The sequence below is a fragment of the Pogona vitticeps genome, chromosome 2, assembly GCF_051106095.1.
Source record: "Pogona vitticeps strain Pit_001003342236 chromosome 2, PviZW2.1, whole genome shotgun sequence".
In the NCBI taxonomy this organism is placed as follows: domain Eukaryota; kingdom Metazoa; phylum Chordata; class Lepidosauria; order Squamata; family Agamidae; genus Pogona; species Pogona vitticeps.
Genome location: NC_135784.1, coordinates 15,497,511 through 15,513,547, shown reverse-complemented (window position 1 = coordinate 15,513,547; position 16,037 = coordinate 15,497,511). Strand labels below are relative to the sequence as shown.

The following is a 16,037-nucleotide window of genomic DNA, read 5'->3' as shown; positions in this document are numbered from 1 at the left end:
GATGGGATTGGATGGTTTGCGCCTTTAGATAGGGATCAGATGATGTATTTTTCTGGAGTAGCAGCCAGCTGCTAGAGCATTCCGAATTGCAGCTTTCTGGCCCCACGAACGCCTTCTACCTTTTTTAGTGTGAGTTTGATTGCTCTGCTTTGGTTTGTTCCCATTGCATGTGATCCCTGGAAATGAATCAAAAGCAATCCTTCCATTTAATTTCCCTGTATTGTGATATGGCTTAATAAGAGAGCCACTTGAAGATATTGGCAAATTAGACACTTTCTCTGCTCTCTTCATAAGCCTCTTCGCAATACAGTACTGGTAAATTGACAGCCGGCTGGTGCAGAGCAATTTGGGTTACTTGAAGCCTGTAGTATATGCCATTTAGATGCAAGGAAACTCATGGCGAACCTATTTAGCCTGCTTGAACCTGACGGTGTGGACAAGCCTTGACTTTTTCTTGAAGGCCTCCAGCATTGGGAGCACTCACCACCTCCCAAAATAATTTGTTCCACTGTCATACTCCTCTTAACAGTTAGAGATTTTTTCCTCCTGATGTTGAACCAAAATCTGCCTTCTTTTAGCTTGAGCCCATTCCTAGGTGTCCTGCAGTCTGGAATGACTGAGAACAGATCCTGCCCATCCTTTGAATGAGAATTTTTCCCCTATTAGAAGAGTGTTGTCATATCTTCTCTCATAGTGTTGTCATACCTCCTTTGCATAGAAAATTAAATTATAAAAACTAAAGGACTTGGGTAAAGGTAAAGGTAAAGGTTCCCCTTGACAATTTTTTTGTCCAGTCGTGTCCGACTCTAGGGGGCGGCGCTCATCCCGCTCTTCAAGCCATAGAGCCAGCGTTTGTCCGAAGACAATCTTTCCGTGGTCACATGGCCAGTGCGACTTAGACACGGAACGCTGTTTACCTTCCCACCGAGGTGGTCCCTATTTATCTACTCGCATTTGCACGCTTTCGAACCGCTAGGTTGGCGGGAGCTGGGACAAGCAACGGGCGCTCACTCCGTCGCGTGGATTCGATCTTACGACTGCTGGTCTTCTGACCCTGCAGCACAGGCTTCTGCAGTTTAGCCCACAGCGCCACCGCGTCCCTATAAAGGACTTGGGACATGGCCTCAATTTTTCAAGATCTGAGTAAAATATTTCACTTCTTGCTGTTGTGTTTTATTATGTATTCCACTTTAGTACTTCTTCATTGATCACTGTCTTGATCAGTCTCTTGTAATTACGGAAGCAAGATAATCATTTTCCTGGGAAAAGACCAGAGTAAAAACAAAAGAATCGGGAAAGGAAAAAGGCAAGTTAGATTCCAGGAGAAACTACCAAAAAAGGACTTTTGTAATTGGATCCTATACTGACAGCCACGTCCTTACTCAATAGAAGTCCTCTTTATGGGGGCTGAATACTGAGACAGAATAGGGCCTGAAGGAGCCTTTGGCTGGCTAAAGAAAGACATTCCTTAAGGGTTAAATCGAAAGAGGTAGAATTCCTAGAGAGGAAAGGAGTTCGGAGAAACAGGTGAAGCAGGAAGTGTGCGTCGCACAAACTTTTCCCCCTTACATTCCTGCCTTTGGATTGAAAGTTCCTCCTAGAGAGTCTGGAAGTGGGTGCCTTGCAGGGAGTGAGTGGGGCAGCCGAAATGAAGAGAGACAGGAGGGCCCCAATTTAGTGCAGCCCCGTTTCTGTCCAGGGAGAGGAGCATCGTTTCCCCCCACCGACCCTCCAGCTGAAGGAAGGAGACCCCCCCCCCAGCTGTGGAGGAGCTAAAGTGGTGAGTCCCACCCATTCCCTTGTGGTACATATGGGCCCAATAGGGTGGGGGTGGAAGGGAGAGACCCCAGCCTGTAACTGGGATGGTGGGGAGGAATGGGGAGAGGCTGGCATCACTGTGGGGAGGGGGATGAGAAAGAACAAGCAAGAACCTTCTCTTCCCCTCTTCACTCCATGAGCAAATGTTCTTTACAGCTACATCTGTATAATTCCCTGCATCTCCTTGACTAGTACAGTGGTGCCTCGCTAGACAATGATAATCCGTTCCACTGAAATCACTGTTTAGCGAAATCATCATCTAGCGAAAAGCATTTCCCCATTGGAATGCATTGCAACCTGTTTAATGCGTTCCAATGGGGAAGAATTGTCGTTGTCTAGCAAAGATCAGCCATAGGAAAGCCGCTTTGCGAACCACCGATCAGCTGTTTAAATCGCTGTCTTGTGAAGCTTAGGTCCCGAAAACACCTGTTTGCGAGCGCAGAGGGAGCTGTCAAAATCGTCGTCTAGCGAAAATCGGTTTGCGAAGCAGGGACCAAACATTGTCCAGCGAAATTCCCCCATAGGAATCACTGTTTTGTGAATCGCTATAGCGGTCGCAGAAAGCCAATGTCTACTGAAAAAACTGTCAAGCGGGGTAACTGTCTAGCGAAGCGCCACTGTATAATTTTTTTTCAACCATCTAGTGAAGAATTCTGCAGAGCTCAAAACCTTGCATGCTTGGTTGTCATGACGTGCGGTCAGCTCTTTCTGGCTTGTGGTGCCCAGGAATCAGTGAGCTCTGAAAGATCCTGTCCTTAGCAGCCCTGCTCAGTCAGGTCTTGCAGACTGAAGACCACGTTTGGTCCTCTTCTTTTCTCCTGCCTTCTGCCCTTCTTAGGATCAATGCCTCTAGCAGTATGTCCTGCCTTCTTAGGAAGTGATTCAATTCAGTCATTTTTTTTGCTTCCGGAGACAGTTGGAGCCTTCATGTGATCTCTCGTGCTTTCTCGTTTGTTAGAAGCTGTCTTCCAACATGACATTTTGCATTTATTTATGTATTTATGTACTGCCCATTTAGCAAACTGCTACTCTGGGCGGTGTACATCTGTTGAATTACTGTATGCAGTTTTTCCTCTTGTCCACATCAGTCAGGAAAATTGTAGGAAAGTTGCTCTTGGTCTCCAGTCTTTGTTGCAAAATCTTGAGTATTGTTTTGCTTGCATGGGAAATTCCTGCGGTGGTCCGATACTTACTGCAGTCCTTGGTGTTGAGTGTCTTCAAGCCTGTAAGGTATGCAAATCAGTTGGCCATTGTTTTGTTTTCCATATTTGTTAGCATATTCTAAATCTATAAGGAGAAAGATTTGTATAACAGATATGCTTTGATGGTATTCCTGCATTGAGCAGCAGGGTTGGACTTGATGGCCTTGTAGGCCCCTTCCAACTTCACATTTCTATGATTCTATGATAACCGTTTATAAGGGACTCAACACACTTTAAAATAAATAATAACTCTACGCCATCGAGTCAGTTTGATTTAATGGCGACCTTTTCCAGAGTTTTCCCAGTAGAGAGTACTCTGAAGTGGTTTCCCATCCCCTTCTTCTGGGACGGCTCCGCTTGCCCAAGGCTACCCAGGCTGGCTCTTCTCCCCGGAAGCACAGTGGGGGAATTGAACTCTCAACCTCTCCTTCTGCTGCCAGATACTCGAGCTATCCAGACAACTTCAAAAGCAAAGCAGAACCATGCAATCTTGGACATCTGCAAAAAGGGGGAACCTGGGGAGTGGGTCACAGGAAAGCAAACCAGGATTTTTTCCTCCCCCAAGATGAATTAAAGGAGATGATGTTGCAACCCTGTTGAGAGAGGATGAAGAGTGTCACAGCGGAGTGCTGAAGAGAAGGCAAAGAGGTGCTCCCCCCCCCCCCGAGGAGGACAAACCAAACGAGAGGATCTTGCCTTGTACGTCTACTAACAAACAACAAAAGATCTTTCCCAACATGACTGGCTCTTTGATTCATCAAATGTGTCCTTCCTGTAGTGGAAGGAACCCGTTGCCAGATTGAATCTTATTGTAAAAGGTCATCCTACTTCGCGAATTGTAATACCTGATTCACAGAACGTTGTCTTCACTTTCTAGGTTGTGGTACTCCCCCCAGCAGTTCTCTCTGCATTGCCTACGGACAGAATCTGTCGGAAAGGGATCTTGTGGCCATGCTGGAACCTGACTTGAATTATATTCCAAATAAGGAGGGGCAAACCTTGGCAGGTCTTCAGGCAGGAAGAAGTCCCAGCACCCTCCCTCCTGTGAGAAATGGGGGATTGTTGAAGGGAACTGTGGAGCACGTTCAGGACGAGTCCTCTCACAGCTCAGGCAGACGATGCCAGTGTTTCAGGCAGTTCTGCTACGAAGAAGCCGAGGGCCCCCGAGAAGCTTGCTCCCGACTCCACGATCTTTGCCGTCAGTGGTTGAAGCCCGAACAGAACACAAAAGCTCAGATCCTAGACCTGGTGATCCTGGAGAAGCTCCTGACCATCCTTCCCTCCGAGATATCCAGCTGGGTGAGAGACTGTGGAGCAGAAACGAGTTTCCAGGCGGTGGCCCTGGCCGAAGGCTTTCTTCTGAGACAGCAGGAAGAGCGGCAGGTGAGGATATTCAATAGCGTTTGTTCCTAGTGACTGCATTTCCAGGAGTTTCAAATACAGTGGTGCCCCGCATAGTGAGGTTAATCCGTTCCAGATTAACCGTTGCTATGGGGAAACATCGCTAAACGGAACAAAAAATGCCATTGGAATGCATTAAACTTAGTTTAATGCGTTCCAATGGCTTCTGTACTCACCATTTAGCGAAGTTTCCCCCATCTGGCAGCCATTTTCGCGCCCTCAGTAAGCGAGGGCAGGGCGTGAAAACACTGCGCGCAGCCATTTTGGGTCGTGCGGCGGCCATTTTTGAGCCGCCGATCAGCTGATTTCCCGACATCACAATGCGAAGATCGGTAAGCGAAACGCTTACCGATCTTCGCAATGCGAGTTTTGACCATTGGGGCTGCCGGTGTGCCTTCGCATTAGCGATCCCAAAAAAGGGATCGCTATGCGAATTCGTTGTTGTACGGTGCGCTCGTTATGCGAGGCACCACTGTATTTTCCCACCCCTTACCTACTTATTCTCAGGAATTTGTTCAAGTTGCTAGGAAGGGATACTCCACATCAAGATCTTGTTCTGTATTATTCTTTTTTTACTGTTCTCTTCCCCTGCAATCCTCGGTGCCTTTTGAAAAAGTTTATCTCTATGCAGGACTTGTCTGCAGAGGAGACCACTGACACTTGGAAACTACGGAAGGCCGCACATGACACCACAGAGAAGCCACTGTCCAGGCGGATCGTGTTGGAAGAAGACGGAGGTGGCACTTCACTCGGTAAGGATTTGGGGTGCATTATTTCAGCTTGGTATTCATATCTCAAGAACACTTAAAATCTATGGGTGGGCTTTTTGTTCTCCTGAGCTCAGGAAGAGCGCAGGTTTTTGGCAGAAATTTAACATTTCCATAAATTCCGAAGCCCTGGAGACAAATGCATTAATTTAGCTCCATTAATTTTTCTAGGAAAATAGAGAAATTTGGAGAAACACTGAAATATATCCAATATGGTAGGTACCACCACCCCCATATCCACGGAATCAGTAGGAACAGTTTCACTTATCCACTGCCTAAAAATATTAAATAACCCCCCCCCCCAAAAAAAATACAGGTTTCCAAGATACAATACTAGAACTGGATATTAGACAAATATATCAGGGTGAATTTTGATCATTCCCAGTCCTCCTTTGTCCTCCCAAGAATCAGGATTCTACAGCTAGTGAGCATCTCCAGTTTACACTGCCCATGTTGCAAAGAACTTGGAAAAGTTACCTTTTTTGCACATCTCCAGAATCCTCCAGCCAGCATCCCCACTAATAGTTGATTTAATGACAGTGCCAAAATCAAAAATAGATGCTCTCTGCATTTTTTGTGTTTCTCACAGGAGATGGACCTCAAATGCCGGCACAACTTAGCCACACATCTCTTCTTTGCTGTTCAACAGGAGAAGTTTCTGTGCAACTGGCTCAGGTATGGGAAGACTCACTAGACATCCAAGCAGAGAATTAAGAGAGCTGAGGCTGATTATTTTCTGCTCCCAATCCACCTCCTTTACTCTGCCCACTGATAGGGCTATTCTGGATGGACCCAGTCCCTGTTTGAACCTCCGCCGAGACTGTGTCGATTTAATGTTTAGTTATTTTAATGCTGCAGAGATTTGGAGAAGCCCCAATTGATCTAAGAAAAAATGATGTTTTCTTCTTTCAGGTGACCTTTGAGGAGCTGGCTGTGCATTTCACCAAGGGGGAGTGGGCCCAGCTGGATTGGGACCAGCGATCCTTGCACAGGGAAGTCATGCTAGAGAATTATGGGATGGTGGCCTCTCTCAGTAAGGATTCTCCTTGCCCTCTAAAATCAGTTTATAACTGGCAGGAAATAATCACCTCTCCTTTTTTTGTTCTAGTTTATCTTCCAGCATTTTTTGGTTTATAGGCTTTCTTTTCAGGAACAGCTTCTTTGGCAAGTGTTAAAACAGCAGTAGACTGCCCAGAATAGTTAGAGATGGTATGAGAACTCCTAACAATGGTAAGTGAATTTTAGTCTCCTGGGCCACAGACGGACCACATTCAGAATGATATTAAAGGTCCATGAAGGTGTACAGTATAATCTCAGAGCCTTTGTTTATAAACTCAGAGATTTCTTCGAAACAAGTGAAGGATCTGGAGGCAAGGAAATGTCATCCCCATCCTATACTAAGGGTTATAATGGAGCACAAGCTTAACATAAGTCAGCAGTACCTTGTATTTATTGTGTCCAGATGAAGGGAAATCACAGTTCCACTCTGTTCTGCTTCGGTCAGAATTCACCTGGAATCCTATGTCCAGTTCTGGGTATCCGAGCTAAGGAAGGATTCAATAACCTAGCCAGAGGTGGGCAACCAGGATGGTTAAAGTGTGGAAACTAAGAGGAAAGGGTGAGGGAGCCATGTTTAGCCTAGAGAAGAGAAGATGGAGACACAGTAAGAGATCCATGGTCAAATATTTGAAAGGCTGCCCCTTGAAAGACGGAGCAAGTTTTTTTTTGTAGCTCCAGAGGAGAGGAACTGAAGTGATGAATTCAAATTATGGGAAGATTTCATCTAAACATGAGGAAGAACTTCTTGACCCGTAAGAGCAGTTTGACAGCGAGACTAGATTGATGGACAAAATGATGGACACTGTTTCATTGGTAGTTTTTAAACAGGCATTTTGATGGCTCCCCTGCTAGGCATGCTCTAAATATAGATTTTCTCTTTTAGCAAGGTGTTGGTCTTGATGACCTTTGGGGTCACTTCCAGCTTTGTGCCTCTATGATTCTATGGGATGTCTGTTCCTGAATCATTGCGTATTTTGTGACAGAACTGGTATGCTCTGGGATTGCAGTTCCGTGTACATAAATGGGAAGAAAATAGGTGCCTTGCTTTCTTGAGCCAGCTTGTTCTGTACTCCCATTCCCACATTACCCAGTCAGAAGCCTTTGGAAACTGACCGACCACCACTACTACTGCCACAGGGTGTGAATATCTTATTATTCTCTAGTAACTTGCTTCTGAGCAACTGGGGATCACAGGCATAATTCCTCTGAACATGGAGACCTCCGCTCCAGGAAATCATGATGGTGTAGGGTTGTGCTCTATAGGGCTTTTCTTACTGATTCTGGCTCTCCCCTCTTGCGGTGCTGTGTTGAGAAAGAGACTTAACTGAAAAATCAGGCTACATCACCTGCTTATCTCTCTCTTCAACATAAAACCAAAAGCACTGAACTATTTCTCCTTTGGTTGTCATAGGTTTTTCGGGCTGTTTCGCTGTGTTCTGGAGGTTTTTCTTCCTAATGTTTCGCCGGTCTCTGTGGCCAGCATCTTCAGAGGATAGGAGTCAGAACTCTGTCTGTATTTCTCCATTGCATTGCTTCTTTAATGCCATTTGCAAGGAAATCAGAGTAGCATGCACTGGGTTCTGCTTAGGTGTTCAATAACCTGCTGAGGTAGGATATGTGCAAGGATCCTTAACTGTCCTGTGGGCAGCCAAGGAAACAAGAACATTTCAAGAACTGCTTTTTTATGCTCCGAGTTGTTTTTCTTATAGTTGTTTTTTCTTCTTCCATTTTTTACTCCTTGCTCTATCTAGTTTTGATATGCTCTGTCTAGTGATTTTATGTTGTCGTTTAGTCGTGTCCGACTCTTCATGACCCCATGGACCAGAGCACGCCAGGCCCTCCTGTCTTCCACTGCCTCCCAGAGTTGGGTTAAATTCATGCTGGTTGCTTCGATGACACTGTCCAGCCATCTCGTCCTCTGTCGTCCCCTTCTCCTCCTGCCTTCACACTTTCCCAACATCAGGGTCTTTTCCAGGGAGTCTTCTCTTCTCATGAGAAGGCCAAAGTACTGGAGCCTCAGCTTCAGGATCTGTCCTTCCAGTGAGCACTCAGGCTTGATTTCCTTAAGAATGGATAGGTTTGTTCTTGCAGTCCAGGGGACTCTCAAGAGCCTCCTCCAGCACCACAATTCAAATGCATCAATTCAGACAGGTTGCTGTCCTCTGAAGATGCCGGCCACAGAGAATGGCGAAACGTCAGGAAGAACAACCTTCAGAACACGGCCAAAGAGCCCGAAAAACCCAGAACAACCATCAATTCTTCGGCGGTCAGCTTTCTTTTATACCATAATTTTATACCATAGTGTTTTTATATTTTCTGCTGATGTTCTCTGGGTTTTCTCATCAGTTGTCTCCACCTTTTCCAAATGGTTTATTTTACACTTTTCACTCTTTGTACACTGCCTAGAGAATGTGTGCTCCTGAGTGATTTAACAGTGTAATAAAGAAGTAGTTAAAAGTTCAGTGAAATGACACTTTCTCTCTAAGTTCGATTCTCTTTTCTGTCTTCTCATGTCAGTTTTTTCTTTCCTTCCAAGGCGGTGATGAATGGGAGAATAAAAATGAAGGAAAACTGTACAAAGTGCTGCTGGAAAGGCCGAGATCTAAAGAGAGGGGAGAGCGGAATGAAAAAATATGTGTTGAAGAGAAAAGGAAGAAGACATCACCTGCTTTTCCAGCTGGTGAGGCCATTGAAATTCCAGGACAAGAAAAAATAGATCAAGACAGAGGAGGCCTTGCAGGTGGAGAACAGATTGAGTGGCAATCCGGTCTTCGTGCTCACGACCACAAAGAGGAAATAACACATAAATGCCGGAAGGGAGAAAACATTCGGTGGGATACACAGCCCACAAGCCATGACAAAATCGTAGGTGAGCAACTGGTTAAATCCCTAGAAGGTGAAAAGAGCTTCGGTCAGAAAGCACATGTCAAGAGTCACCAAACTCTTCACACGTGGGGAAAACAGTATAAATGCCTTGAGTGTGGAAAGAGTTTCAGTCAGAAGAAAAAGCTCACTGCCCATCAGAAAACTCACACAGGAGGAAAACCATATAAATGTCCAGAGTGCGGGAAGATGTTCAGTCAGCAATCGTATCTCAAGAGACACCAAATGATGCACGCACGGGAGAATCCATATAAATGTCTGGAGTGTGGGAAAAGCTTCATACGGAGCTCAGTCCTCACGAAACATCAAATTATTCATACAGGTGAAAAACCATATAAATGCCAGGAGTGTGGAAGAAGCTTTACTGAGAAGGGAAACCTAAGGATACATCAGAGGAAGCACACAGGAGAACAACCATATACGTGCCCGCAGTGTGGGAAGAGGTTTAGTCAGAAACAAAATCTTAATGTTCATCGAAGGATCCACACAGGAGAGAAACCGTATAAATGCCTGGTGTGTGAAATGAGCTTCTCTTACCGAACAAGCTTCAGCAGACACCAGATTATTCACAAAGGGGAGAAGCTCGGAGTGTGAGGGAAAAAAAATCAGAAATCAGTCTTCAATATATATCAGGGTAATCATACAGGAGAGAAACTATATAAACATCTGGCTTTGTTTAAAAGCTTCAAAGATCATATGCTTCAACAGACATCAAATTGGTTGTTGCTCTCCTCTGAAGATGCCGGCCACAGAGACTGGCGAAACATTAGGAAGAACAACCTTCAGAACAAGGCCAAAGAGCCGAAAAACCCACAGCAACCATTAGATCCCGGCCGTGAAAGCCTTCGCAAATACAGACATCAAATTACTGACCCATGGGAGGAACCTTATCAGTGTCTCAGATGCAGGAAGAGCTTCAGCCAGACATCAAATTATTCAAACAGTGGCAAAATCTACAGATTAAGAGACCATGAGGATTGCCTTAAAAAAAATCTAAAACAGCCATTGGTTCAATAAAATAATTCAGATTTATTCCTACTGGACTCCTAAGTGGATTTAGGGAGGATTTGCTCAGTGACACTAACTGCTGATTCATGCGGTTTAGACATGACTTGGCTGGAAGTTATATCATGTATTTTGTTTTTGAAAAGCCCATAGGAATGCGTAGATTTCCATTTTATACCTGTGGTGAGGAGGTTAGCAGAGAAACCAGTGGCTTTGGAAGCCTTTCCATTGCAGAAAGACTCATACTCATAAATCTGAAAGAATAGATCCCCCCATCTGTCATTCATTAGACATGTCTAAATCATGGCAGGAAATTGCCACTTATGAACCAGTTGCTGATTCCATTTCTGGTCACATTTGCTAGTCACATTATTTGGCATGAAACTGGAAATGCAAGTGGCAAGCTGTCAATCATCATCATCTTAGAACAGCAGAGCTGTTAGGAACCCCATAGATCATCAAGTCCAGCCCCTGTCAAGGAGGTACAGTGGGGGGAATCGAACTCCCATCTGGGGTCAGATGTCTGAACCACTGAGCTATTTAGCAATTACAATAGGACTGTGGTATCCCCACAGCATTGGTTCCTAGCCCTCCCTCCTTGGATGCTGGAAATAGCAGATAAGTGAAGCACTTATTACTAGTTTCTTTGGCATCTGTGCATAATTGAGAGAAGGAGCCCTGGTCCAGACTTGCCACAAGACTGGGTTTCTTGCCGTCCTGTTCACAAGGGAGCCTTCCCTGAAACCAGCAACTGCTGCCATCCCCTTGATTCAGTGTTATCCATGGTTTTCAGTATCTGCGGGTGCTTGGAACCAACCCCCAACAGATATGGGGCTCTTACTGTATAGAATAGTCTCTGGCTCCATTTAGTGGCCGGTTCTGGTAATACACCTTGGAAATGTGTGTTTCCTGGAGGCAGGGAAGATTTCCAGGTAGCGGGTAAGTGAAATTGCAGGTACAGTACTGATCCTGTGGATATGGTGGCCCTACTGTACTGGCAATTTGTCACAGTGATTTACACAATTACACTTCCGGTTTGCATCTGAATACATGTATTTTGACTTTCAATTTGGTCTTATATGTGACTGACAAAGACCAATTTATAAATCTGACTGTATTAGATATTTGTTCTATCATTGTAAATTGACACTGTTTTCCATTTTTGCTTTTTTTGTTGTTGTAAAAGGTTACAAATGTATTTAATAATAAAATAATATACTACTACTACTACTACTACTACTACTAATAATAATAATAATAATAATAATATAATAAATAACAGCTACAAAACATCATATATAGTGTGTTGACATTTAACAGATACTTAGGTTTTGGGTTAACTTGTATCTGTTATATAATACAGTGGTGCCCTGCTTGACGATTACCTCCTTAGACGACGAAATTGTTGACGATGAGTATTTTGCGATTGCTATAGCGATCGCAAAACAATGTTTGTATGGGGAAAATCCACTTGATGATTAGTTCCCTGCTTCGTGAACCGATTTTTTGCAAAATGATCTAAAAACAGCTGATTGGCGGCTCTCAAAATGGCTCCTCGCTGTTTTGCTGACCTCATTTTGCAAGACAGGGAGCGGAAAGTGGCCGCCATATGGAGGATTTTCGCTGCACGAGCAGGTATTTCCCTCATTGGAACGCATCGACTGGTTTTCAGTGCATTCCAATGGTGGTTTTTTTTTTTTTGCTTGACGATGATTTCGCTGTACAGCGATTTTGCTGGAACGGATTATCGTCGTCAACGGGGCACCACTGTACCAGTCAATATTTTTAATAATAATAATAATAATAATAATAATAATAATAATAATAATAATAATAATAATAATAATAATAATAATAATTTATTGTCATTGTAAGTATATACACATACAACGAAATTCACAGACAATTTTTACAATTTTGATTGACTGTGCTTGGTGTTTTTGAGTAATAGGAGATAAATATCCATTTATTCATGTAGAGGTGCCTTAATGACGAGTGTCACCCGTTCGACTCCTTTGCTGATTTTAAGAGCCATGCTGGGTAAGGATGTGGAGAGGAGGTGGCGGCTTTGCAGGGAGCCAGAGCCCTGTCCACCTCCTCAGGCGGTACCAAGTGAAATGCATCCAGTTTAACACAGGAAAAATCCCTGCCTGTTCAATCAAAGCAGCCTCTATCAGTTGGGAATTCTTTTAATGGCCTTTATGTTCGTTCTGATCGCTTTTAAAGGCTTCCCCGACAGGAGCATCAACTAGAACACCTGCTGGGACATTTTGGAAACCAACGGGGATCCCTCAGTCTTCAGGGGACAACCCTAATAATAGGCCCTTCCTCCCTGACGAGGGGGTACCGCTGTGTAGAGTCCAAATTTCAGTAGGAGAGGATCTGACCATGGGGGCCAAGCAGGATCAGGCCAGAGGAAGCACCCCCCCCCCAAGAAATACCAAAAAGAGGATCAGGAGTGGGATGGTGGGGGTCTTTCAGTAGGAAGGAGGGGGGCAAAACAGAAATCTGGGGTGCAAGGACACCTCCCAATTGACTTTGGGCAACCACCATTGCTTGCTCCACTCTCTCCCAGTTGGGTTGCCAACGCTCACAATGTTTCACCCCACCAGCAAGTGTTTAAGGGAGAAAGCCGGAGCCTCTCCCTTCCTGCCCCACGGCGTGACCCCCAACGGGTGTTACCGGTCGAGTCTGGAGCAAGAGTGAAGTTTCTTCAATGGGGGTGGATTTTTATTTCCATGGGGATGGTGGGGCGCACGCGCACTGGAGGGACGGAGAGCAAGCAGAGCAGCCGTTGAGGAGAAGGAGGGGCCCGCGCTCGTGCGCGAAGAGGAGCCGCGGGGGGTGGGGCGTGTTGGAGGACGGCCGGTCAGTGGACCGGGAAGAAAGGAAGGGGAAGCGGTGGTTCTTGCCCAGCCAGCCTTCCAAAAGGATGGGCTTCCGCCCGGAGACAGGTGACCTGAAGGAGCGGGAGGAGGAGCGAACTCTCATTGGGTGTCTATTGTCTTCTGGGCGGAAACAGAACCTCTCCCCTGCGCGTGGCTGGGTTGCCAGGCAACCCCCTCACAGCCGCCATAAAACGGCAGGGTGGACGCCCAAGGAGACCAGTCCTGGAGCGCGTCTGCCCAGCAACGGGTGACGCACAGGAGGAGCGGGTTCTCATTGGTCTCCATTGTCCTTCCCTGGGCGGAGCCAGAGCCTTGCAGACGGACTCGGAGTCCCCCCCCCCCCCTTCAGCCTTGTCCTCTTGAGACCGCAGAAGTTCCGGGGGGGGGGGGTCTGGGTCGGTCGGCCGTTGAGGAGGAGGAGGCGGAGGAGGATGGCGGCCGGGGCGACTCCTCAGAAAAGGAAGCGAGGAGGAGCAGCGACCCCCCCCCGCCATTAAAGGGGGCGAAGGACTGGATGGAAAGGGGAGAGGGGGGGAAGAGAGCTGGCAAGCAGAGTCTCTTCCCCCCCCATGCCCTGCGTGGACTCCAAGGCAGGGAGTGGGGGTGGTAGCAAGTGAAACTCATCCAGTTTAACACGGGGAAAATCACTGCCTGTTCAATCGAAGCAGCCTCAACCAGTTGGGAAGTCTTTTAATGGCTTTTAGGTTCGTTCTGATCTCTTTCAAAGGCTTCCCCCAACAGGAGCATCAGCTAGAACAACTGCTAGGGACATTTTGGAAACCAATAGGGATCCCTCAGTCTTCAGGGGACAAGCCTAATAATAGGTCCTTCCTCTCTGCCGAGGGGGTACTGCTGTGTAGAGTCTAAATTTCAGTAGGAAAGGATCTGACCATGGGGGTCAAGCTGGATCAGGACAGAGGAATAAAGCCCCCCCAAAAAAATACCAAAAATGGGATCGAGTGGGATGGTGGGGGTCTCTCGGTAGGAAGGAGGAGGGCAAAGCAAATCTGGGACTCAAGGTCACCTCCCAGTTGACTATGGGCAACCACCATCACCTGCGACAGTGGTGGGGCTCATAAATAAGAACAATGAGTCTGCTTACAAAAAGGAAGTACAAGGGTTGATACTCTGGTGTTAAGAAAATAAGCTTACACTTAACATCAAAAAAACTGAAGAACTCATAACTGATTTTAGGAGGAAGAGAAATGTACATTTACCACTGTACATAAATGGCGAAGAAGTGGAGAGAGTTGGTAGTTTTAAGTTTCTGGGCACTTACACTTCAAAGGACTTCTCATGAACTATAAAATGCCAACATGCTAGTGAAGGCACAGAAGAGGCTATATTTCCTGAAAATGCTCGGGAAGTTAAATTTATCACAGCATTTACTTCTGTCCTACTATCGTATCACCATTGAGAGTGTCCTGACTTATGGCATTCTGGCATGGTTTGGGAGTAGCTCTGTAGCAAACAAAAAAGCTCTACAGAGAACCATTACAATTACCCAGAATATCATCAGGCTCCAGCTACCAACCCTGGATGACATCTTCACATCCCGCTGTCTGAGGAAGTCACAGAACATCCTGAGAGACTCTTCCTATCCTGCTTACAACTTTTTTGAACTGTTGCCATCTGGCAGAATATATAGAACAATTAAGACTCGGACCACACGTTTTCTGAATAGTTTTTATCCCAGAGCTATAACTGCATTTAATAATGAAGTTAAAGACCACCAATAATGAATAGTTGGACAGTGTTACTTGGCCTGTGGTGTAGATTCTTAGTGGGGGATTTTTAGTGGGTGGGGAGTGTTTGACGATTTTTTATGTGTGTTCATGTGGGTCTGGTCTCTGGGTGTCAGTGTGAATTTCGTTGTATGGGTATACTATGTATATACTTACAATGACAAAAATTTTTTACAGGCTTAGGTAGCTGGCTCAAGGTTTACTCAGCCTTCCATCCTTCCAAGGTCGGTAAATGGAGTGCGCAGCTAGTTGGGGAGGCAATGTGTAGCCTGCATAATTAAGCTGTAAAGTGTGTAAACCATCCAGAGAGTGTTTCAGACGCTGCAAGGTTAGGGTTGCCAAACATCCAGCAAAAGGAGGACATGTCCTTCTTTTTAATTTAATGTCCTTCATCCAGCAGGCGAAGATAAAAATCTTTAAAATGTCCGGCTCTTGTATATGTTATGTTATAATTTTAGTTGGGAAGGGGTGAGGTGGAAGGACCCCCCCACCCCATCCTTCCCCAGACCCACCTGCCTGTGCTGTTACCTGCTGCCGGCGCCAGAGCACAGCCCTTGCCCCCTGCCACCGTGGCGGCGGCTGCTCGCTGATCCATCATACCTGTCCAGCCCATGTGAAGCGCCACCCGCTGAGCCAGGCAGGAGCAAGCAGCGCACGAACGCACCGATGGAAAGGCGAGTATGTATTAACAAGTGGAAAGGGAAAAGCTCCAAATCAAGAATCAATGCAGTTCTGGAGAAGGGAATAATTAAAGAAGAGGAAGAATATAAATGGAGGAAAAAGATTATAGCAAGATGTCCCATCTACAGTGGTGGGGAACACAGTTATATTGTATTTTGATTTGTGTAGTTTATGTTTATGTTTTAGATAAATAATAATAAAAAAGGAAAGGGGAGCACCTGGACTGTGTGTGTGTTCAAAGTCCCTTTTGGGGACACCAACTCCCACACTCCCCAGCCTTGAATTTATGACCCTTGGGGGAGGGGAGGCTGCCTCGTTCGGCTTTCCCCGGCACCGCTTTTCCCCTGCCTGCGTGGAAGCCTTATTTGGACATCCAGAATAGCAAAGGTAAAAAGTTTATGTCAGAAATTCAGTGTCTCAGGGGAGCAACTGGCATAAAAGTTAGGGATTGCTTATGTGTATGGATGGATCAGAGTGGATGATCAGAGCAGAATGTTCTTGAAAGGGGGCCATGGATTCAAAAGAGAGGATCTGCAGCCTCACTTCAGTCTTATATTCAGGGCCTCTTGCAAAAATGCCACATTTTTT

General features: G+C 45.8%; 1 protein-coding gene across 1 annotated transcript; it reads left to right on the top strand.

The window, feature by feature from the left end:
• Positions 1 to 1,525: 1,525 nt before the first annotated feature.
• LOC144583038 (uncharacterized) lies at positions 1,526 to 12,054 on the top strand. The gene is made up of 6 exons (XM_078387766.1): positions 1,526 to 1,780; positions 3,898 to 4,403; positions 5,053 to 5,173; positions 5,778 to 5,863; positions 6,101 to 6,221; positions 8,784 to 12,054. Exons 2-6 carry the CDS (start codon positions 3,972 to 3,974, stop codon positions 9,722 to 9,724), a joined length of 1,701 nt encoding a protein of 566 aa, XP_078243892.1. The 5' UTR covers positions 1,526 to 1,780; positions 3,898 to 3,971; the 3' UTR covers positions 9,725 to 12,054.
• Positions 12,055 to 16,037: the final 3,983 nt, after the last annotated feature.